The 25,965-nt window shown below is 44.7% G+C and overlaps 1 protein-coding gene across 1 annotated transcript in view; it reads left to right on the forward strand.

Annotated features, from left to right (window-relative positions):
- The window catches only part of GABRP (gamma-aminobutyric acid type A receptor subunit pi), a 135,859-nt gene that overhangs the window by 13,090 nt on the left and 96,804 nt on the right, over positions 1 to 25,965 (forward strand). The window contains exon 2 of the mRNA XM_073546330.1: positions 23,633 to 23,719. Coding sequence (XP_073402431.1) covers positions 23,670 to 23,719 — 50 coding nt within the window. The 5' untranslated portion in view covers positions 23,633 to 23,669. The remainder of the gene's footprint in view (positions 1 to 23,632; positions 23,720 to 25,965) is intronic.

A 25,965-nucleotide genomic window follows, 5' to 3' on the forward strand; every position in this document is an offset into this window, starting at 1 on the left:
CATCTTTCTGCGATTAGTTTTTTTTCTTATGTTTTATGTGATGAATAATTAAAAGACTTAGTAAATATGCAGAAAGATATTATAAGCCGGCTGCTCCGATGACAATAATATTAATTACCATGTATTCATTTACTAAAATAAAAATGGAAAATCTAGTAAGTTTATTATATGGTCCATGCCCCAACTGAGAATTGCTTGGTAGGTTGCGGCCATGTTTAGAGGCTGCCATATTAATGACTGTATCTAAGTGTATTGTGGCCAATGTTCCCCTTACACCAAGGGCTCATACACATTTGCGAGAAATACGGACGAGTGCAATCCGATAAAAAAATCGGATTGCACTCAGACCAGTGATATTCAATGGGTGACACCTCATCTGCGATGAAATCGGACTGAGAAAAAAAATCGCAGCATGCTGCGTATTACGGACGAGACTCGCCAATACAAGTCAATGGGTGCAAGTAAAAAATTGCACAGCACTTGCACCATGCGAGTGCTGTCCGATTTTTACGCATTGGTGTCCTTTGAAAAGCCGGTAATTCATGTGCGGCTACTGTAAAATCACACTGACAGCTTACAGAACAATAGATAGAATAGATATATACATTTAGAATACATACTGTATGTATGTATATATATATATATATATTTATATTACATAGACAGAACAAAAGCCAGTAAATCATATGCGGTGTACAGTAAAATCACACTGACAGGTTAGAAAAGAATAGGTATATACACAAAGAATCATATAATATATATATATATATATATATATATATATATACACTGTGTATATATGTGCATACTGGTAAAAAAAAATAAAAGGAACACTAAAATACTACATCCTAGATATCTCTTAATGAAATATTCCAGTTGCAAATTTTTATTCATTGCATAGTGGAATGTGTTCAGAACAATAAAACATAACAATTATCAATGTAAATCAAAATATCCCATGGAGGTCTGGATATGGAATGATACTCAAAATCAAAGCAGAAAATCAAATTACAGGCTGATACAAATTTAGTGGGAATGCCTCATGACAAAGAAAAGATGCTCAGTATTGTGTGTGGCCTCCACGTGACAGTATGACCTCCCTACTGTACAATGCCTGGGCATGCTCCTGATGAGGCAACTCCTGGACAGTCTGTAGTGCAACGTGACATTAGTGGATGGAGCGAGACATGATGTCCCAGATGTGCTCATTCGGATTCAGGTCTGGAGAACGGGCGGGTCAGTCCATAGCTTCAATGGCTTCATCTTGCAGGAACTGCTGACACACTCCAGCCACATGAGGTCTGGCATTGTCCTGCATTAGGAGGAACCCAGGGCCAACCGCACCAGCATATGGTCTCACAAGGGGTCTGAGGATCTCATCTCGGTACCTAATGGCAATCGGGCTACCTCTGGCGAGCACATGGAGGGCTGTGTGGCCCTCCAAAGAAATGCCACCCCACACCATTACTGACCTAATGCCAAACCGGTTATGCTGAAGGATGTTGCAGGCAGCAGATCACTCTCCACGGCGTTTTCAAAACTCTGTCATGTCAGTCACATGTGTCAGTGTGAACCTGCTTTCATCTGTGAAGAGCACAGGGCACCAGTGGCGAATTTGCACAGTGTTAAGCTGTGAGCACAACCCCCATTTGTGGACGTTGGGCCCTCAGACCATCCTCATGGAGTCGGTTTCTGTGCAGACACATGCACATTTGTGGCCTGCTGGAGGTCATTTTGCAGGGCTCTGGCAGTGCTCCTCCTGTTCCTCCTTGCACAAAGATGGAGATAGCAGTCCTGCTGCTGGATTGTTGCCCTCCTATGGCCCCCTCCACATCTCCTGGTGTACTGACCTATCTCCTGGTAGCGTCTCCAGCCTCTGGACACTACGCTGACAGACGCAGCAAACCTTTTTACCACAGCTCGCATTGATGTGCCATCCTGGATGCGCTGCACTACCTGAGCCACTTGTGTGGGTTGTAGAGTCCTTCTCATGCTACCATGAGTGTGAAAGCACAACCAACATTCAAAAGTGACCAAAACATCAGAAAGCATTGGTACTGAGATGTGGTCTGTGGGCCCGACCTGTAGAACCACTCCTTTATGGAGGGTGTCTTGATAATTGCCAATAATTTCCATATGTTGTCTATTCCATTTGCACAACAGCATGTGAAATTGATTGTCAAACAGTGTTGCTTCCTAAGTGGACAGTTTGATCTCACAGAAGTTTGATTTACTTGGAGTTATATTCTGATGTTTAAGTGTTCCCTTTATTTTTCTGAGCAGTATATATATATGTATATATATATATTGTGGTGTAGTTACCACTATGTCAGCTAGGGGGCGCCGTGTGGGTGTCCCAGGACGGGTGTACAGGCACATTCAGTGTGGTAACAGGAGCAGGGTCCTAAATGACCATTATGGGTCTCAAGGTGGGTGGCCTTGGGATGCAGGCTCCAGGGTGTATTGATCAGCAGAGGTACTGCTGATCTTTCTGTTACACTGTGTCAGGGAAGCCTGTGTGTGTCTATACAACCTTTAGTGATGTCATAGCCATGTGATCACCTGTGGGTGTGGTTACAGGGCTATGTAATTGAGGTGTTTGGCACATGTGAGAGAGTGTGAGGGAGTCTGTCAGAGTGTGGACAGACTTCCCTGTGTCCAGGTGGGACACTACAGAGAGTGGCCTGTGTGCTAAGGAAGGAGAAGCCTTCCTGGGTCTGCGGCTGCAGATAGAGCGCTGCTCTGGACATCGCCCTGGCCTATGTATATTAGTTGTATATGGGGAGGACTACAGCTCCCAGCATGTGCTGAGACTCTCAGTCCGAGTCTGAAGCCACGGACATTTCTGTTCCTTTGCCTGAAGTGAAGGTTACATTTCAGTGTTATGCTGCCTTGTGGGTTTATGAAGTTAATAAACCACATGAACTTTGAGAAGAACCTTCCTCATAATTGTCTCCCGCTGCACCTGAGCGAGTCACATCCCTACAATATATATATATATATATATATTTATATATATATACAGTATATATACAGTATACATATACAGGGTGGGCCATTTGTATGGATACACCTAAATAAAATGGGAATGGTTGTTGACCCAGTTCGTTGTTGACCCAGGAATTTGCAGAATGGGCAAAACAAAAATTGCACCAATTCTGGCACATAGCCTTGCTCTTTGCACTGCCCTGTAGTGGTGGCATATGGGGTAATAGTTGGGGGGTTGATGTCACCTTTCATAAAATAATAATAAAGGAGTCTTTATTTCAAATAAAGGATTTTTTAATGGGTGTCTGTGTTTTCTTTACAATTTGACTACGGGGTTATTAATAGGGGCGTCTTGTTGACGCCTCTCCATTACTAACCTTGGGACTTGATGTCACCTAAAAGGTGACATCAATCCCCCAACTATTACCCCATATACCAAAGCTACAGGGCAGTGGGAAGAGCAAGGCTATGTGCCAGAATTGGTGCATCTTAGAGATGCGCCTTTACTGGGACGGCTGAGAGCTCATGTATATAGCTAGGGGGGCCAGGATCCATGACCCCTTGCTAGGCTATTAACATCAGCCCTCAGCTGTCTGCATAGCTGTAATAGGTGCCCGGGTGTCAGCTGTGGCGAGGGGCTTAAACTTTTCCACACCCGGACGCTCCATTACTACAAAAACATAATGTCCATCTTGTAATGTGCTGTGTGTGCAGTGCTTCACCCACCTGTTGGGCTGGATTCCCCTCAGGACACAGAGCTCCAATCCGTCGCAGGCACACACAAATGTCATCAGAGTCCTTGTTCATTTTCTGTAAAACTTTATTTAGAACATGTTTCTTCAAAACAGTAACAGTCCAGGCATTTTCACAAAGTATGAACATAACATCTCCTTTACTCTTCCTGGTCTGTCCCTGCTGCTTTTCCGCCTGCATCATCGTCTCCGAACCCAAGGCTTCCCGAATCTTCCCATCAGCTGTCACTGGGTGGTCCTTGTCCACAATCCCTGATTACCAGGCTGCCTCTTGCAGTCTCTGAAAGGACCCTAGGTCCCCGGACGGCACAGGTGACCCACAGATGTTAGACCGAGATTCTTCCACTTGCCTTCCCCTTCAGGTGCTCTCAGAACACAGCTTTTCCAGACCTTCTGTCTTATCTTCACTTCTTGTCCAGAGGACACTGTCACTCCAGGCTGCACTGCACTGTTGCTCTGCCCTGTTCACTCCACACACACACTGTGACAGAATTGTTCTAGAAAGTTTCTAGTCTACTCTGGGTAACTTCTCCCACCAACAATCCCATTGGTACAGCTAATTAACTGTTTCTATTCTGGCTAAAACCATCTAACTATTGCAATCCTATCTAGCATCTAATCTCCCTATATCTAGGCCCAACATTACTTTAATATCACATTGTACAATACATATTACAAATATACAACATTCACAGTGGGAGGGCACGTGGTGTATCTGGCCACCCCCTTACATACCTTCCTTCTTTAAACATGGTCATCCCCGACCATCAAGATACCTGTAACCAAAATGGTTAAACACAGTTCCCTTTAACAGAACAACACATTTTACTTTATAATAACATATAAAACATTAATATTCTTGGCACAGGCTCCGTTGTTTTCACTGGTCATCCATGACCCCAGCTCCACTAGGTTGGAGCCCTGGAACAAGAGTCCAAGTTCTTTATCATGGGCTGCGTTGACCCTAGTCCCTTTGCTCCTGTAAGGAACAACTTTGGTGCTCGACGTGCCAGTATTTCTTCCTGCTCTGGGTATCCAAACACAGGAAAGAAAAACAAAGTCACTTTCTCACACTGATCCATAGGACCACTTGGTAACAGTTCGCAGTTTTAACCCTTTGGGTCATTACTTCTCCACACTGATCCAGAGGACCATTCAATGACAATTTACTCAGTCTTGACCCCTTTGGGTTGTTATTTCTCCACACTGGTCTGGAGGACCACTCAATGATGATTCACACAGTCCTGACCCTTTGGGTCATTTCTTCACACAGGTTTCCCCCCCTCCCTTCTTTAATAGCTCAAGTCCTCTTTTTCCAGCAAGTGTGTTACACACAGTCAACGGTAATCAACCCTGTCAGGGCCTTAGTCCCATAATCCAGCAGGGGAGATGCCTCATGCGCAACAAAACTTGGAAGGGGGGGAAAAAACACATTATCACATTCTCTTCAACCATGGCCACTCTGAAAGCACAATCATCTGGGCTACTGCCCACAAGGATGCAGAACATCCCTATTCCAGCCATAATCCAGACAGTCCAAACAACTTCCAGGGCTCCTGCCCTCAGGGACACGAGACAATCCCAATTCTCCTGTGCAATGAGCAAAACTTTACTTCACATTGGCTAAGCTTCAGTCACTGTCCCTTTGTTTAAAAGCGGTTACCGGATGAGCATCTAACAGCAGGTACAGCTCCATACATCAGTAGCTGAGCTCCGTGCCCCTGCTCCAGACATCCTTGCATCCTCCACCATCCCTGCCACCAAGGCCACTTGCCTGGAGTTTGGGAACGGACCCTGCTTCTGCCGCTACCGAGGTGAGGGACCAGGAGACAGGGGTATGGCACAAATAGCCTGGAGTCGGGGATCACGGGGGCGAACATCCACACACATAGGCCGGGACTCCAGGAGTGAGGGCACAGGAATGAGAGCCGGCCGGAAGGTCCGCAGCAGTGGGCTCAGGGGTGCGGGGTTGAGAGAAACTCACCGGAGGTTCTGCCACCACTGCTCTGTGATTATCAGTGTCCTCCTTTGCTGCGACTTCTTCTGGGTCAGCCTCTTCCTTCAGGGTGCCATCTTGCTCCTCTCCAGTCTGGCGTTCAGTCTCCCGTAATGGCTCCATCCAGTCAGACACGTAGATCTCTTCAGATTGACTCTTCCCGGGCCAGGGCGGTGCTGACTCCGGCCATCCCTCCCCTTCAGCATTGGACACCTCCTGCTCCTCAGGAATCTGCTGTTGGACATAACTTTTCTTATTTTTTGCCACGCACACCGCAGGCAGGCACCGCTCACAAGGGAATGGGGCTGAGACACAAGGCACCCTCCCCACCAGCCGGATTTAGTGCCACTTTCACTGCAGCATTTTCCGCCCTGTCAGTACTCACGGCCACCATCTTGACCATGCTGGGGTTTCCACCATTTTCCTTAAGCAAAAGTTCTTCAGCCTGCTCACAGCGCCACTTTGTAATGGGTGCCCGGGTGTCAGCTGTGGTGAGGGGCTTTAACTCTTCCACACCCTGACACTATGCAAGTATGAACATAACATCTCCTTTACTCTTTCTGGTCTGTCCCTGCTGCTTTTCTTCCTGCACCATGGTCTCCGAACCCAAGGCTTCCCAAATCTTCCTATTAGCTGTCACTGGGTGCTCCCTGTCCACAATCCCCATTCTGTGCGATTACCAGGCTGCCGCTTGCAGTCTCTGAAAGGACCCTAGGTCCCCGGACGACACAGAAGGTGGCCCACAAACGCTAGACCGAGATTCTACCAGTATCCTTCCCATTCAGGTGCTCTCAGAACACAGCTTTTCCAGACCTTCTCTCTTAGCGTCACTTCTTGTCCAGAGGACACTGTCACTCCAGGCTCCACTGCACTGTTGTTCTGCTCTGTTCACTCCACACACACACCGTGACAGAATTGTTCTAGAAAGTTTCTAGTCTCCTCTGGGTAACGCCTCCCACCAACAATCCCATTGGTACAGCTAATTAACTGTTTCTATTCTGGCTTAAACCATCTAACTATTGCTATCCTATCTAGCATCTAATCTCCCTATATCTAAGCCCAACATTACTTTAATATCACAGTGTATAATACATATTACAAATATACAACATTCACAGAGGGAGGGCACATGGCGTATCTGGCCACCCCCTTACATACCTTCCTTCTTTAAACATGGTCGTCCCCGACCGTCAAGATACCTGTAACCAAAATGGTTAAACACAGTTCCCTTTAACAGAACAACACATTTTACTTTATAATAACATATAAAACATTAATATTCTTGGCACAGGCTCCGTTGTTTTCACTGGTCATCCATGACCCCAGCTCCACTAGGTTGGAGCCCTGGAACAAGAGTCCAAGTTCTTTATCATGGGCTGCGTTGACCCTAGTCCCTTTGCTCCTGTAAGGAACTACTTTGGTGCTCGAAATGCCAGTATTTCTTCCTGCTCTGGGTATCCAAACACAGGAAAGAAAAACAAAGTCACTTTCTCACACTGATCCGTAGGACCACTTGGTAACAGTTCGCAGTCTTAACCTTTTGAGTCATTACTTCTCCACACTGATCCAGAGGACCATTCAATGACAATTTACTCAGTCTTGACCCCTTTGGGTTGTTATTTCTCCACACTGGCCTGGAGGACCACTCAATGATGATTCACACAGTCCTGACCCTTTGGGTCGTTCCTTCACACAGGTTTCCCCCCCTCCCTTCTTAAATAGCTCAAGTCCTCTTTTTCCAGCAAGTGTGTTACACACAGTCAACGGTAATCAATCCTGTCAGGGCCTTAGTCCCATAATCCAGCAGGGGAGATGCCCCACGCGCAGCAAAACTTGGAAGGGGGGAAAAAACACATTATCACATTCTCTCCAACCATGGCCACTCTGAAAGCACAATCATGTGGGCTCCTGCCCACAAGGATGCAGAACATCCCTATTCCAGCCATAATCCAGACAGTCCAAACAACTTCCAGGGCTCCTGCCCTCAGGGACACGGGACACTCCAAATTCTCCTGTGCAATGAGCAAAACTTTACTTCACATTGGCTAAGCTTCATTCACTGTCCCTTTGTTTAAAAGCAGTTACCGGAGGAGCGTTTAACAGCAGGTACAGCTCCATACATCATCAGCAGAGCTCCGTGCCCGTGCTCCAGACATCCTTGCATCCTCCACCATCCCTGCCTCCCAGGCCACTTGCCTGGCGTATGGGAACGGACCCTGCTTCTGCCGCTGCCGAGGTGAGGGACCAGGAGACGGGGGTATGGCACAAATAGCCTGGAGTCGGGGATCACGGGGGCGAACATCCACACACATAGGCCGGGACTCCGGGAGTGAGGGCACAGGAATGAGAGCCGGAAGGTCCGCAGCAGTGGGCTCAGGGGTGCTGGGTTGAGAGAAACTCACCGGAGGTTCTGCCACCACTGCTCTGTGATTATCAGTGTCCTCCTCTGCTGCGACGTCTTCCGGGTCAGCCTCTTCCTTCAGGGTGCCATCTTGCTCCTCTCCATTCTGGCGTTCAGTCTCCCGTAATGGCTCCATCCAGTCAGACACGTAGATCTCTTCAGATTGACTCTTCCCGGGCCAGGGCGGTGCTGACTCCGGCCATCCCTCCCCTTCAGCATTGGACATCTCCTGCTCCTCAGGAATCTGCTGTTGGACATAACTTTTCTTATTTCTTTGCTGCGCACACCGCGGGCAGGCACCGCTCACAAGGGGATGGGGCCGAGACACAAGGCACCCTCCCCACCAGCCGGATTTAGTGCCACTTTCTCTGCACCATTTTCCGCCCTGTCGGTACTCACGGCCACCATCTTGACCATGCTGGGGTTTCCTCCATTTTCCTTAAGCAAAAGTTCTTCAGCCTGCTCACAGCGCCATTTTGTAATGGTTGCCCGGGTGTCAGCTGTGGTGAGGGGCTTTAACTCTTCCACACCCTGACAATATGCAAGTATGAACATAACATCTCCTTTACTCTTCCTGGTCTGTCCCTGCTGCTTTTCTTCCTGCACCATGGTCTCTGAACCCAAGGCTTCCCGAATCTTCCTATTAGCTGTCACTGGGTGCTCCCTGTCCACAATCCCCATTCTAGGCGATTACCAGGCTGCCGCTTGCAGTCTCTGAAAGGACCCTAGGTCCCTGGACGACACAGAAGGTGGCCCACAAACACTAGACCGAGATTCTACCAGTAGCCTTCCCCTTCAGGTGCTCTCAGAACAAAGCTTTTCCAGACCTTCTCTCTTAGCTTCACTTCTTGTCCAGAGGACACTGTCACTCCAGGCTGCACTGCACTGTTGTTCTGCTCTGTTCACTCCACACACACACTGTGACAGAATTGTCCTAGAAAGTTAGTCTCCTCTGGGTAACTCCTCCCACCAACAATCCCATTGGTTCAGCTAATTAACTGTTTCTATCCTGGCTAAAACCATCTAATGATTGCTATTCTATCTAGCATCTAATCTCCCTATATCTAGGCCCAACATTACTTTAATATCACATTGTACAATACATTTTACAAATATACAACATTCACAGTGGGAGGGCACGTGGCGTATCTGGCCACCCCCTTACATAGCCATTGCTGGCTATTAATAATAGGAGGACCCCACACCATTTTTTTCCATGAAATCTTTTATTAATTAAATACATGTACAGTAAGCTGCACACACACTGTACTACTGTAATTGTATTTGACACTGACATGCAGCGTCGGACTGGAACACCTTGGGCCCACCAGAGAAAATCATTCTTGGGGCCCACTATGTAGCTGCATAGAGTTAAATACCAGACCACCAATTATGCGGTAAAACACGCTAATATCCGGGTATAATATAAGGTTGTACATGTCTTAATTATGTAGCAGGAGTTGGGGTAGCCCCCTCATAGAATATAAAGCAGCCCCCTCACATAGTATAATACAGCCATCTCATAGAATATAATGCAGCCATCTCATAGAATATAATACTGCCCCCCTCATAGGGTATAATACTGCCCCCCTCATAGGGAATAATGCACCCCCTCATAGGGTATAATGCAGCCATCTCATAGAATATAATACTGCCCCCCTCATAGGGTATAATACTGCCCCCCTCATAGGGTATAATACTGCCCCCCTCATAGGGAATAATGCTGCCTCCTCATAGGGTATAATGCTGCCTCCTCATAGGGTATAATGCTGCCCCCTCATAGGGTATAATACTGCCCCCCTCATAGGGAATAATGCACCCCCTCATAGGGTATAATGCTATATAGATATAGAGTTAGATAGATATAGATAGAAAGATAGATGTAGAAATAGATAGATATAGAGATAGATAGTAGATAATGGATAGAAAGTAGATAATGGATAGATATAGATAGAAAGATTCATAGAGATAGATAGAGATAGATAGAGATAGATATAAAGATAGATATAGAAAGAAATATAGATAGATAGATCGATAGGTAGATAGATATAGAGATAGATAGAAAATAATGGATAGATAGATAGATATAGAGATAGATAGCTATAGATAGAAAGATATAGAGATAGATATATAGATAGAGATACATAATAGATAGATAATAGATAGAGATATACAGATATAATAATAATAATAATAATAATAATAATAATAATAATAATAAAGACATATATAGATAGATATAGAGATAAATATATATAGATAGATGGCTATAAATAAAAATAGATATAGAGATATATATATAGAGATAGATAGATATAGAGATAATAGATATAGAGATAGATAGATATAGAGATAATAGCTAGATATAGATATGTATAGAGATAGATAGATATAGAGTTAGAAAGATAGACAGATATAGAGAGAGATATAGAGATAGATAGAGATAGCTAGATAGATAGATGGATAGATAGATATAGATAATAGAGATAATAGATAGATATAGAGATAGATATAGAGATAGATGGATAGATCAATAGATAGATAGATAATTAGAGAGAGATAGAGATAGATAGATAATGAGATATAGAGATAGATACAGAGATATAGTGTTAGATAGAAAGATAGATATAGAGATAGATAGATAGATATAGAGATAGATATGGATATAGAGATAGATAGATATAGAGATAGATAGATATAGAGATAGATAGATATAGAGATAATATATAGATAGATAGATAGATATAGAGATAATATATAGATAGAGATAGAGATAGAGGTAGATATAGAGGTAGAGATAGAGGTAGATATAGAGGTAGATATAGAGGTAGATAGATATAGAGATAATAGATAGATATAGATAGAAAGATAGATATAGATATAAAGATAGATAGAGATAGAGAGAGAGATATAGAGAGATAGATAGATATAGATATAGATAATAGATATAGATAAAGATAGATAATAAATATAGAGATAACAGATAGATATAGAGAGAGTAAGATAGAAAGATATAGAGATAGGGAGATATAGATAATAGAGATAGCTAGATAGATAGACATAATAGATAGATATAGATAGATATAGAGATAGATAGCAAGATAGATATATAGATGTAGAGATAGAAAGATAGATATAGAGATAGAGCTATAGATAGATAGAGATATAGATAATAGATAGAAATAGATAGATAGATAGATAGATATAGAGATAGAAAGATAGATAGATATACAGAGAGATAGATATAGAGATAGAGATAGATAGATAGATAGATAGAGAGAGAAATAGATATAGATATAAAGATAATAGATATATCTATAGAGATAGATAGATATAGAGAGAGATAGATACAGAGAAAAGATATAGAGAAAGATAGATAGATATATAGATATAGAGATAGAAAGATATAGAGATAGAGCGATAGATAGATATACAGAGAGATAGATATATAGATAGATAGCTATAGAGAGATATAGAGATAGAGCGATAGATAGCGAGAGATATAGATATAGAGATAGATAGATACAGAGAAAAGATATAGAGATAGATAACGGATAGATAAATAGATAGATAGGTATAGAGATAGATAGATATAGATATTAGATAGAGATATATATAAAGATAGATAGATATAGATGGTAGCTAGATAGATAATAAATATAGAGATAATAGATATAGAGATAGATAGAGTAAGATAGATAGACATAATAGAAAGATATAGAGATAGATAGATAGATAGATAGATAGATAGATAGATAGATGTAGAGATAGAAAGATAGATATAAAGATAGAGCGATAGATAGAGATAGATATAGAAATAGATAGATATAGATAATAGATAGAGATAGATAGATATAGATAATAGATAGAGATAGAAAGATAGATAGATATAAGAGAGATAGATAGATAGATAGATAGATAGAGACAGAGAGAGTGAGAGAGATATAAAAAAAAAAACACACAATACTCACCTCTCCTCCTCGCTCCCACGCTGATCCCGGCTTCAGTGTCAGGAGCTGCCCCCTCTGCCAGACACACAGCGGGTGCGCGATGTAGTGACGTCATCGCGCACTGGCTGTGAGTCAGGAGCAGAGAGGACTGAGGGCGGCGCCGGCCCTGATTTACAGCTGTAGTCTGCAGAGCAGCTTACTGGGCTGGGGGCGGGGCCTCTGGGGGTGGAGACCTGAAATGAGATTCACTGCTTCGCAGTGAATATTCATTTCTCTTTAGCAGCGGGGACAGGGGCTCCTGCCTCCTGACACCTGCTGCTACTCCGCTGGCAGGGGCCCCCATAGCAGCTGCATGGTGTGCGACACACCACTGGCTGGGGGCCCCTGGAGCAGCGGGGGCCCTAGGCAACTGCTGGCCCTGTATGCCAGCAGGTGCCAGGGCCCACCAGATGCCAGGGCCCACCGGAGAATCCTCCGGTTCTCCGGTGGGCCAGTCCGACGCTGCTGACATGTATATATCTATCTATTCTACATGGATTTACTGTATGTAATCCATCTCTCCTATCCTGTCAGCTCCTGCAGTGATGTTACAGAAGTCGACAAATTAATTACCGGCTATTCTTATATAGATACATCTCTCTCTCTGCAATATAAATAATATATCTATATATCTATATATATATACACTGTATATAAATATTGTGACAGCCGTCTGCGAATCTGGGCTGCAGTAGGGACAGCACCCCGAGTAACCCCGAGACACTTAACCCCTATGCAGGGATCTGGAATTGTAGCAAGGCCCAGGGGGTAGCTGTTTGGTGGAGCAGTGGACCAGAGCCGCCAAGGGGTTAAAACTAAAGCCCGTAATCGTGGTCAGGAGGCAGGAGTCGGAGGCCGGAGGGCAGCAGAGGTGCAAAATCAGCAGGCAGAGGAAGAGTCAAAAGTCCGGGCCAAGGTCAGTAAAACCAGAAGTGCAGCAAAGGTACAGAATCAGCAGGCAGCAGAAGGGCCAGAAATCCAAGCGAAGGTCAGTATCAAAAAATCGGAAGAGTGTCAGAGGTACAAAAACGGCAAGGAATAGAATGGTCAGAAATCCAGGCTGAAGCCAGAGTTAACTATAGCAATTCACACAGTAACACGCAGGGGAACCAAGAATATATCCGGCGGCTTGCAAAACCAGTCCCAAGGTATTTGAGGGATCAGGTCATCCCTCACAGGTTCCCGGACTGATGAAGTAATTAGGACCGCCCCCAGGACCAGGCCAGATGGTGATGCAGTAAGCCCTACATGACTGACAGAGGGGCGGAGCCTGCGCCCACCAGATGCCTGTGCAGGAGCCTCTTCTCTGTCACCACCCTCACCCAGGGGCGAACCACGGTGCCTCCCAGTGGCCAAGGCAGGAACAGCCGTCCCTGAGTCCAACGGCGACGTGTCAGTCCGGCGCCTCCTAGTGGCCGAAGCCGGACCAGCAGGCCCCGAGTCTGTCGGCGACGTGCCAGTCCGGCTCCCCCTAGTGGCCGAAGCCAGAACAGCAGGCCCCGAGTCTGACAGCAACGTGACAGTACTCCCCCTTCTAAGAGGGGCCTCCGGACCTTCAAAACCCGGTTTGTCAGGGTGAAGGAGGTGAAACCTTCTAATTAACCCCTTGGCATGGATGTCACCAGCAGGGACCCAGGACCTCTCCTCTGGGCCGTAGCCCTTCCAATGCACCAAATATTGCATGGACCCTCTCACCAAACGGGAATCAAGGATACCCTGGACTTCGTACTCCAAGGCACCCTTGACCAAAACTGGAGGAGGCGGGGACTGGACAGGATGAATTGGGGAGCGGTACATCTTGAGGAGAGATTTGTGGAAAACATTAGGTATTTTAAAAGACTGAGGAGCTTTAAACGAAAGGCTACCAGGTTAATTACCTCTAATATCTCATAGGGACCAATAAATCTGGGACCCAGTTTGGCAGATGGTACCTTAAGCTTAATGTTCTTGGTAGACAGCCAAACTTTGTCCCCAACTCCCAGGTGCGGCCCCTTGGACCGCCGTCTATTTGCGGCTGAAGCCTGTTTGACCAGGGAGCCTTTTTATTTTGTGTTCACCTCCGACCAGATGGTCCTTAAGTGATGGATGGATTTCTCTACCCCTGGGAGCTCCGACATCTTAGCCGAAAATGAACCAAAACGTGGGTGCAAACCATGATTGCAGAAGAACGGGGTGGTTTCGATGGATTCTCAGTATTGATTATTTAGGGTGAATTCGGCTAACGGAAGATGTTCCACCCAATCGGACTGATGTTCCGAGACATAGCAGTGGAGATACTGCTCTAGGGCCTGGTTGGTGCGCTCAGTTTGACCATTGGTCTCAGGGTGGTAAGCGGAGGAGAAGGATAATTCAACGCCAATGCATTTGCAGAATGCCTTCCAGAATTTAGAAATGAACTGGGTACCTCGGTCGGGCACGATATTCACCGGAGCGCCATGCAGTCGTATTACATGAATGACGAACAACTTACACAAAGTTTCTGAATTAGATAGTCCAGACAGGGGAACGAAATGGCACTGCTTACTGAACCTGTCCACCACCACCCAGATACATGTCTTCCCTTCTAAGGCCGGCAGGTCAGTAATGAAGTCCATGGAGATGTGGGTCCATGGACTCTCTGGGGCGGGCAAGGACTGGAGCCAGCCGGCAGGCCGATTATGGGGGGACTTGGCGTGAGCACAGGTTTCGCAAGCTAGTACGTAATCTTTACAGTCCTTAACCACCATCGGCCACCAAAAATTCCTAGTCACTAGTCTGGCTGTATTATTGACACCAGGATGGCCTGCCAAGACAGAGTCATGCGACTCCTTCAGAACTTGTAGATGAAACGGGGCTGGAACGAACAATTTCTGGGGGGTGTCATTAGATTAGATTAGATTAGATTAGATAAACTTTATTGATCCCGGAGGAAATTACAGTATTACAGCAGCAGAACAAAGATCAAGAACATTACAAGAACAATACACACTTTACAAAATAAGTCTATATGGACAGCAGATGCGGATAGACTGGTACTTGTAACTCACCAATTCCCCCCCATACACTTTGAACTTCATTTAGTCTTGGGATGCTTTACACTTATACATTTGTTAAACATCCCCACAGCTGTCGGAACAAACGATTTTCTATATCTTTCCTTTTTACACATTAGTTGGAGTAGACGCTTGCTGAATGTGCTCTTTTGCTTCGCAAACAGTTCATAGAGCGGGTGTGTATTGTTGCTCATTATAGCCTTGCATTTCTTAGTAATTCTATCCTCTAATACCTCCTCGAAAGTCCTGAGTTGTAGACCCACCGCCGCACTAGCCTTCTTGATAAGTTTATTCAGCTTATTCGCGTCAGCTGTGCGCACACTACTACCCCAGCATATAATTGCATCAAAGATTGCACTCGCCACAATGGATTGGTAGAACATTTCAAGCATTTTGCTACACACATTAAACGACCTTAACTTCCTTAGGAAGTAAAGTCTACTCATCCCTTTCTTGCAAACCTTCTCCATATGGCACCTCCAATCAAGCTTGCTGTCCAGGTGAACCCCCAAATATTTGAAATTCTCCACCATCTCCACATCCTGACCATCAATAGTGATAGGTAAGCAATCCTTCATGCACCTTCCATAACTCAACACCAGCTCCCTGGTTTTCTTTACGTTGAGTTCTAAATGGTTAGCCTGGCACCAGTCAACAAAGTCCAAAACCACCCTTCTGTATTCCTCCTCCCCCCGGTCTCTCTCAATACCTCCGACTATCACTGAGTCATCAGAGTACTTCTGAAGGTGACAAAGGTCTGATTTATACTGAAAATCAGCTGTGTATAACGTAAAAAGGAATGGCGACAGCACCGTTCCCTGAGGGGCTCCAACACTACTCCGCACACTATCCGATACGGCCGCCCCCAACCTCACAAACTGTGGCCTGTCCGACAGATAATCAATGATCCAATTCACTAGTCCCTCATCAACCGCCATTTCAACCAGCTTTTTACGTAATAATAGTGGCTGTAAGGTGTTGAATGCACTGGAGAAATCGAAGAACATGGCACGCACAGTGGTTCTATCATTGTCCAAAAAGGAATGTACTGTTTGTAGTAGATACGCTACAGCATCGTCCACCCCCAGACTCTGCCGATACGCAAACTGAAGGGGGTCCGTAAAAGCAGACACCCTCGGACACAAGTAGGCAAGTACAATTCTCTCCAAGGACTTCATCACATGCGATGTTAAGGCCACCGGTCTATAGTCATTATGGGAGCTCGGGAAGGTAGTCTTGGGAACCGGCACCAGGCAAGAAGTCTTCCATAGAACTGGTACTCTCTGTGATTGTAAGCTCCAGTTAAACAGGTGCTGGAAGACAGTGCACAACTGATTCGCACACACTCTGAGGACACGTGGACAGATACCATCAGGCCCTGCTGCTTTACCCATGACCAGCTTACTAAACTGTTCCCTCACATCATTTTCGGAGATCAAGAAAGACTCCGACTTCCTCCCCCCAGTTGATATTGCTCGTCTCTCCCCGGCCCTCTCCTCTGTTGACATGGCACATTTATTGTTGAATCTGTTGAAAAAAACATTCATTTCATTAGCCATGATCAGCCCCCCACCCCCCTGATCTGACCTTGCCTTAAACCCAGTCAAAAGCTTCATTCCAGCCCACACTTCTCTGGAGTTGTTATGTGACAATTTATTTTCCAATTTAATTCTGAATGCTTCACGGGCAATCCTAATTTTCCCCTTTAAGTCTCTCTGAACAATTTTCATTTCCTCCTTGTCCTTCCTTTCAAAAGCTTTTTTTTTCCTGTTTAGTAGATGTTTCAATTCTTTTGTAATCCAAGGCTTATTGTTTGCAAAACACCGAACCTCATGAATAGGTACAATATTGTCAGTACAAAAGTTGATGTAATCAGTAACTCTCCTGGTAACCTCATTAACATCATCATTAGGTTCCCTGGCACATAACACCTCCCAGTCTGTGCATTCAAAGCAGTCTTGTAAAGTCTTTTCAGCTGCCGGAGACCATTTCCTTATCCGTTTAATTGTCGCTGGTTGTTTGCAGACAACTGGTTGATAAGCTGGAGACAATAGTATGAGATTGTGGTCAGATTTCCCCAGGGGGGGCAATGCAGATGATGAGTAAGCATCCTTAACACTGGCATAGAGGAGATCCAATATATAATTGTCCCTTGTAGAACATTTGACATATTGATAGAATTTTGGTAATGAGATCTTGGCTCTATTAAAATCCCCAGAAATGACAGTTAGAGAGTTAGGGTGTTTCGTCTGAAGCCGGGCAATCACCCCAGACAGTACATCCCCAGCTGCCTCTGGATTTGCAGATGGTGGTATATACGACACCACTGCAATAACAAGAGAGAATTCTCTAGGCAGATAGTAAGGCCTGAGGCCCACTGCTAATAGTTCAATGTTTGGGCAACAATGTCTCTCCTTTACTGTTACATGCCCCTGATTACACCATCTGTTGTTAATGTACAGTATCACTCCTCCACCCTTCTTCTTACCGCACTTCACTCTGTCCCTGTCAGCCCGAACCATTTGAAACCCCGGTACCGATATACTTGAATCCGGGACGTCCTCATGCAACCAGGTTTCTGTAAAGCACATGAGACTGCATTCCCTGAACTCCTTCCGGGTCTTACTCAGAGCCAGCAGTTCATCCGACTTGTTACCAAGCGATCGTACATTACCCATGATGATGGATGGGACTGCAGGTTTAAACCTTCTCCTCCAGGACTTGGTCTTCTTGCCTGCTCTGCAACCTCTGAAAGGTCTCCTCATTTCCCGTGGAACATGTGGTATTGCAACTGCTGGAGAAGACTTTGTCCTGCGCATTTCCAGAAGACGACTCCTTGAATACACTACTCGATTAGCGACAGACCTAGGGACAACCATCCGATCAGTGATTCCATCCATCCCGGGAGACCTCTCCGTGGCATACTGTATACGGTGCTCTCCGCTAAGCACATATGGCTGTATCACTGACACAGGCTGTGGGCAGCAGCATACATCCGTCGGTAGTATTAGCTGAGATGGACCATATTGCGTACCCCAAAGTGGCCATGCCAGCAGGGGACTTGTGGGTGGTAGTGGAGGATCCGGGTAAAAACCATATGCAGTGTGCCCGGCAGCAGTAGAAAGTGTGGGGGTGTGCTGCATTTTCCATCCCACAGCAGACCAGCGTGCAGGAACGTCGCAATCCACGAGATGAAAACGTTGCATAGATCCAAGGTTGAAATTAGAGGTCCAAAAAGACATCAGGAAAGGTATAAAAGACTGTAACAAACAAAATAAAATAAAATAATAGCTGCTGCAATGGGCTGCCACTAGCAAGGCGCCCTATTGTCTCCACAGTCTGGCAGAGAGCAGACAGGCACGTCTGCACACCTCTGAGTCCAGGAGACTTCAGAGTCATGTCATGTCATGTCCGGGGCTGGCTCTGAGGACCTACGGATCTCCTCCAGAAGGTCCAGAGACACTGCCGAGACAACGATCCCATTGGCCAGTATTGGAACTGGTTCCGAATCCTCAGCCTGTGAGGGGCAGAAACTTCGAGAGAGGGCATCAGCCCTTACAATTTTAGTCCCAGGACGAAACGTGATCACAAAGAGAAGAACAAAGCCCACCTAGCCTGCCTAGGATTCAGTCTTTTAGCTGACTCCAAGTAAGTCAGGTTCTTGTGATCTGTGATCACTGTAACCTTGTGTTTAGTACCTTCGAGGAAGTGGCGCCATTCCTCGAAGGCCGAGGCAGGAACAGCAGTCCCCGAGTCCGATGGCGATGTGTCAGTCCGGCGCCTTCTAGTGGCCGAAGTCGGACCAGCAGGCCCCGAGTCTGGCAGCGACGTGCCAGTCCGGCTCCCCCTAGTGGCCGAAGCCGGAACAGCAGGCCCCTAGTCTGATAGCGACGTGACATATATATTATATTTGAATCCCCCGCCGGCTGAGCCAATGAGCGGTGCCGCGCGGGATTTGAATCCCCCGCCAAAGCCGCGTGGCACCGTCCATTGGCTGAACCCCCCTGGTGCTCAGCCAATGAGCGGCGTGGGATTCAATTTCCCCGCCCCGCTGGCTGAGCGGTGCCACGCAGGATTTGAATGCATGCATGGCCCTCTCACCCCCCTATCATGGTATGCATGGTCCTCTCACCCCCCTATCCTGGTATGCATGGTCCCCTCATCCCCCCATTCCTGGTATGCATGGTCCTCTCATCTCCCAATCCTGGTATGCACGGTCCCTTCACCCCCAATCCTGGTATGCATGGTCCTCTCACCCCCCTATCCTTGTATGCATGGTACCCCTCACCCCTCTATCCTGGTATGCATGGTCCTGTCACCCCCCTATCCTGGTATGCATGGTCCTCTCATCTCCCTATCCTGGTATGCATGGTCCTCTCACCCCTCCTATCCTGTTATGCATGATCCCCTCACCCCCCCATTCCTGGTATGCATGGCCCTCTCACCCCCCTATCCTGGTATGCATGGTCCCCTCACCCCCAATCCTGGTATGCATGGTCCTCTCACCCCCCTATCCTGGTCTCTCTCTCTCTCCCCCGCCCCACGCCGCAGATGGGGTCCACTCTCCTGCCAGTTGGAGACCCCTGTAATTCCATGTGTGCTGCTTTTCTGTTAAAATAAAAAATAGATATATTCTCACCTTCCGACGGCCCCCAATCTCCTCTCCATGCTCCCGGCATCTTCCGGTCCCAGTAATGCTTGGCATGAAGGGCCGGAGATGACATCACTCTCGCGAGAGCGAGATGTCATCAGCAGTGTTTCGCGCAAGGCATTACTGGGACCGGAAGATGCCGGGCATGTGGAGCGTGGAGTGGAGATCGTGGGCCGTCGGAAAGTGATTATATAACTATTTTTTATTTTAACTCTATTTTTTACATATTCAAATCCCCCGCCCTGCCACTTGAGCCAATGAGCGGTGCTGTGTGGGATTTGAATCCCCCGCCAAAGTCACGCAGCCAGGGGTGACTCAGCCAATGAGCGGTGCAGCGCTCCTTGGCAGGGGATTTGAATCCCGTACCGCTCATCGGCTGAGTCGGCGGGCGGCTCAGCTAATGAGCGTGCAGCGGCAATGATGGGGGATTTGAATCCCGCACGGCACTGCTCATTGGCTCAGCCGGCGGGCGGCTAAGCCAATGAATTGGTGCACGCGCGGCTTGGCGGGGATATGAATCCCGGCCGCCATATCGGAATACCCATAACTTGGGTGCTCCAATATGGTGATTGGCTCTGTCACAGCTTCCGGTCGCGGTGCACTGTGGAAGCGACACAAGCGCCGGAAATGTGTGACAGAGTTTATTGGTAATTATATATTATATATATATAGAGAGAGAGAGAGAGAGACCACTTCCAAATGTTCAGTTTGTCTGATTTTTCTCTTTAGGCTGGAGTCACACACAACGAATAAAAAATCGGTTCCATTTTAACGGTCCGAAATCGCACAAAAGTATTTTAACCAGTGATCCGCTTTTGATGCGATTTTTCTTCATTGATGCGATTTTAATCGCATGTAAGGATCCGTTTGACATCCGTCTGGCGAGATTTTCTCGCAGGATAGCTAAATGGACATATAATGGAGCCCAATGACAGGTTTCCGCACACAAACGAATTAATAGATCTAGACACATTAAATACATATATATATTTTATACATGTCATAGAGACACATTTATATATATTATTCTAATTCATACAGTTCATGATTGCAGAATAGCCGCTGAAACATATGCCGGCTTTTGTATAATCATTCTTCTGCCCGACATGAAATGACACATGGTTTACATATAGTTAACCATTTCATTTCATGGTTTTTTTTATGTCTATCACTATTAATTATATGAGGGTTTGTGGGTAAAATTTTGGAGTTGCAGGGGTTCATTTAAGGGGTTAATTCGCTGTATTAAATTGCGGGGACTCCCTGCAGCCTCAGTGACGTCACCGGGAGTCCCAGCAATTTAATACAGCGAATTAACCCCTTAAATGAACCCCTACAACTCCAAAATTTTACCCACAAACCCTCATATAATTAATAGTGATAGACATAAAAAAAACCATGAAATGAAATGGTTAACTATATGTAAACCATGTGTCATTTCATGTCGGGCAGAAGAATGATTATACAAAAGCCGGCTAATGTTTCAGCGGCTATTCTGCTATGATGAACTGTATGAATTAGAAATATATATATAAATGTGTCTCTATGACATGTATAAAAATATATATATATATATATATATATATGTGCCTAGATCTATTAATTCGTTTCTTTATTTAACCGGTCACTGTGATATTACTGTATTTTAAAAAAAAAATTGGGCTTTTGGTGCGATTTTACCGCAACTCACACATCGGGTCCGTTTGCAATCCAATTTTTTCTCGCCCCCATTGCATGATGGGAGCTGCCCCATAGAATAACATTGGGACGAATGCAATGCGATTTTTTATCGCATTGCATTCGTCCGATTTAATCGCCAGTGTGACCCCGGCCTAATAGGTATAATTTTGAATAAAATGTAAATTGTTCTTTTAGTCTACAAACTTCTGACAGTATGTCTATGAATTTCCAAGCAATAAATTTTGTATTTTTTTCTGAAAAGGAGAGGACTAGAACTCTAGTGCCATCTATTGGAAGTAGCAATCCTAAAAGTCAATGTCGACCCTTTAACGAACCTTGTTACATGACTTAGGATAAAAGCCAAAACCAGAATCTCAGTTTGCAGACACTGTGTTTCGGGGTACTGCCCCTCGTCAGTGCAAAGTGTGAGATCTGGTTTGGCTGTGTGAGAGGCGTCTGATCGATATCCAAGAAGTATCGTTTCTCCTTGCTGAGAATGACATGCTAAGCATGCCGAGATGAGGAGACTTAAAGCCGCAATGCTCCTCTGGGAATTATGCAAATTGTCTCTTCAGAGAGGAAGAGGACTGGAACTCTAGTGCCACCTATTGGAAGTAGCAATCCTAAAAGCCAAGGTTTTGGCTTTTATCCTAAGTCATGTAACAAGGCTCGTTAAAGGGTCGACATTGACTTTTAGGATTGTTACTTCCAATAGGTGGCACTAGAGTTCTAGTCCTCTTCCTCTCTGAAGAGACAATTTGCATAATTCCCAGAGGAGCATTGTGGCTTTAAGTCTCCTCATCTCGGCATGCTTAGCATGTCATTCTCAGCAGGGAGAAACAATACTTCTTGGATTTCTGAAAAAGAGAAAAGGTTAAAATAAAAAAAAACAGTGCTTTCAGACCTCAAATAACGCAAAGAAAACAAGTTCATAATCATTTAGAAACAACAATAGTAATGTTTAAACTCAGAAAGAGTTCAGAATTCAATATTTTGTGGAATAACAGTGATTTTTAATTACAGCTTTCATGCGTCTTGGCATGCTTGCCACCAGTCTTTCACACTGCTTCTGGCCCCAAAATTTAAGCAGTTCTTCTTGGTTTGATGGCTTGGGACTATCCATCTTCCTCTTTATTACATTCCAGAGGTTTTTAATAGTGTTCAGGTCTGGAGAATGGGCTGCCCATGACAGGGTTTTGATGTGGTGGTCTCTTAATTTTTTGCCAGAGATAGATATAGATATATAGATAGACAGATATAGATATATATAGAAAGGATATATATATATATATATATATATATATATATATATCTAATCTATTCTATTATAACCTGTCACTCTATGATTATACTGTACGTGGCAGATCATTTGACGGCTTTTAATCTATCTATCTAATAAATATATATATGTGTGTGTGTGTGTGTGTATTTTGAAGAATATTCAGTTTTAAAACGATGTGTAAAGGACAGAGAACTGCTGTATGTAAAAGCTCATGTTAAAGTCGCATTGCATACAGATTGCATACGCATATCATACGGATGTTCCGTTTAAAAATCGCACAGAAATCGCATGCCGCTCATCTGTTTTTTCCGTCCGGAAATCGGATCTTTTTTTCTCGCATATGGGTATGAACCCTAATGCTGAGGAGCAGAGAATCAGTCTCCTGGCTGCTGTTTCTTCTAAATTAGGTAACACAAAATTAATGCCAAATATCAGTCACTTTATTTTCAGACACCTGTTTCATAGTGTTTGCTCCTCCTCAAAGCAAAATTAGAGATCTGTTTTGGCTGGATGAGAGACCTCTGATGTGGGTATGAGAGTGCTAAGCCAGTGTAAGGAGACCTATAGGCCATGCAATTTCTCCTTTGGGCAATTAAATATGCAAATTGTCTGTTCAGAAAGGAAGAGGACTAGAACTCTAGCGCCATCGATTGGACATAACAAGTCCTATTCTCTCTGAAGAGAAAATTTTCATATTTAATTTCCCAGAAGAGCATAGCATGGCCTATGAGTCTCCTTAAGGCACAAGGATAGACGTTACTACCTTTGATATTCTGAGTCAGGCAGTCTCCCCTTGAACCCCAGTTTCTCTCATTCAGCATCAGGCTTCATATGCTGATGTGTTTTTTTTTGCCATTTCAGGAAATATTGCTGCCTCTGCCCCGCGTACAGTGCTAAAATGTATTGTTGTCAATTGGCCATTACAGCACTTCTATCAACTGTGTGCAGGTAAATTTCTGCTTGTTCTTATAAATCTTGTGTTTTGCAGGCAGAATGGTGTTACTTTACTGATTTTATGGTATTTTCTTGTCTTAAAGGGTTAATGCCATGTTTACCTTTGAGGAGCACACTGCTACCCAATCTTCCGACGTGATGATTGCTGGGGGAGGGGCTTCTGATTGATTGACAGCTCAGGCCAGCAGCATTTCTGTAACATTAGCCTGAACTTTTCTCTCCCTATGTTGCTCAATCAGGCAGCTTTGCCTCTGGAAGAATAGTCAAATAGAAGCTGGTCACAAGTAGCAGCTAGCATTGCATTACAGCATTCCCGGCTAGCCTCAGTGCAATGCTTACAAGCTTACTATGAAAGAGCTTGGAAGTGCTGCACATGTTCAGCCACTACATCGGTGATCGGTTCCCTTGGCAATGAGCTGTAAAGGATAAATTAATAAATTGCGTGAGAACAGGGCAAAATTTTAGTAATAAGTAAATTGCGAAGTTGCCTGTTTTTACACACACTTTACAAATATACCAGTCTTAGATGGGTTATACCCTTTAGGGCATGTTGACACAACATCTTTTTCAGGCGAATCCCAGCTGTAATTCGCCTCAAAAAGCGGTAAAAAAATTGCAAAAAGAATGAACATATGCACTGCAACATCAAAACAACTTGCTGTACATATCTTCCATCTTTTTTCAGATCTTTTAGCTGTTTTAGACTTCGAAAGCCATAACGCGGCTAAAAGAAGTGACCTGACCTTTATTTAGGCAGCTTCTGCTTGGAAGCCGCCACTAACTTACATATGAAATTACGAGAAAGAAAATCTGCTGCAAAAGTCGTCAAAGACTACACTTCAGGAATGACACAGCGTCTTCTGCTTGAATATGATGCAGGTCGGCAGGAGTCTAAGGCTGTGTGCACACGCTGCAGATTCTGCTGCGGATCCGCAGCGGTTTTGGTCCTGCGGATCCGCAGCAGTTTTTGCTGTGGTGTACAGTATCATTATAACCTATGGAAAACGAAAACCGCAGTGCAGACGGTGCAGATTTTTCCGCGCGGTTTTGCTGCGGTTTCAAATCCGCAGAAAGAAATGACATGTCAATTATTTTCTGCGGATTACGCTGCGGTTTGCCATCTGCTCCATAGTAGAGGTGATAAACCGCAGGGGAAAACCGCAGGCCAATCCGCAGATAAACCGCAGGTCTTCTGACCTGCAGATTTACCTGCGGATTTTGCTAAATCCGCGCAGAAAAATCTGCAGAGCATTCCGCAGCGTGTGCACGTACCCTTTAAGGTTTCGGTCATCAAGTTAAATACAAATTCTCAAATGTCGCTTTTAGAATTACAAGTAAGAATCTACTGATAATCTGTGTATCAGGACATCTTTTCTCACGAATATGAACATAGTTTTAGCCCATTTTGAAGTCTGCAGTAGAAAATACGAAGCTTTACCTTCTTCTTGGTGCCCAGGTAGTCTATGTCTTGCTGTTTTTATCCATCATTGCTTTTTCTAATCTAATATATACTATATACTAATATATACAGTATACTAATATACTGTATACTGTATATATTAGAAAAAGCATTGGTGGATAAAACAGCAAGACATAGACTACCTAGGCACAAACAAGAAAAAAAAATTATATAAATATACAGTATATACGATAATATATGATAAGTGAAATAAGTATAGAACACGTCCCCAATTTATTTCTTAAGGTGCTATTGACATGGAATTCTCACCAGATGTCGGTAACAACCCATCCAATTCACACAGGCAAAAAAATCAAACCATGGATGTAAATAAATTAAGTTATGTGTAATAATGAGATATGACACAGAAATAAAGTATTGAACAGGCTTACTGAAATGTATTTAATACTTTGAAGAAAAACCTTTGTTGGTGATGACAGCTTCAAGACGCCTCCTGTATGGAGAAACTAGTCGCAGGCATTGCTCAGGTGTGATTTTGGCTGATTCTTCCACACAAATACTCTTCAAATCATGAAGGTCCTGTGGGCTCCTTCTCTGAACTCTGAGCATTATTCCTTTTTACATTTTCTATTGGATTCTGGTCTGGTTATTGGCTCGGCCATTCTAGCAACTTTATTTTCTTTCTCTGACACCAATTGAGTTTCCTTGGCTGTGTGTTTGGGATCAGTGTGTTGTTGAAATGTCCACCCTCATTGCATCTTCACCATCCTGGTAGATAGTAGCATTAGACCCACTTATTTCTCCTGTTGTATACTGTATA

The sequence above is a fragment of the Dendrobates tinctorius genome, unplaced genomic scaffold (assembly GCF_039654945.1).
Source record: "Dendrobates tinctorius isolate UK_male_01 unplaced genomic scaffold, ASM3965494v1 ptg000147l, whole genome shotgun sequence".
Taxonomy (NCBI): domain Eukaryota; kingdom Metazoa; phylum Chordata; class Amphibia; order Anura; family Dendrobatidae; genus Dendrobates; species Dendrobates tinctorius.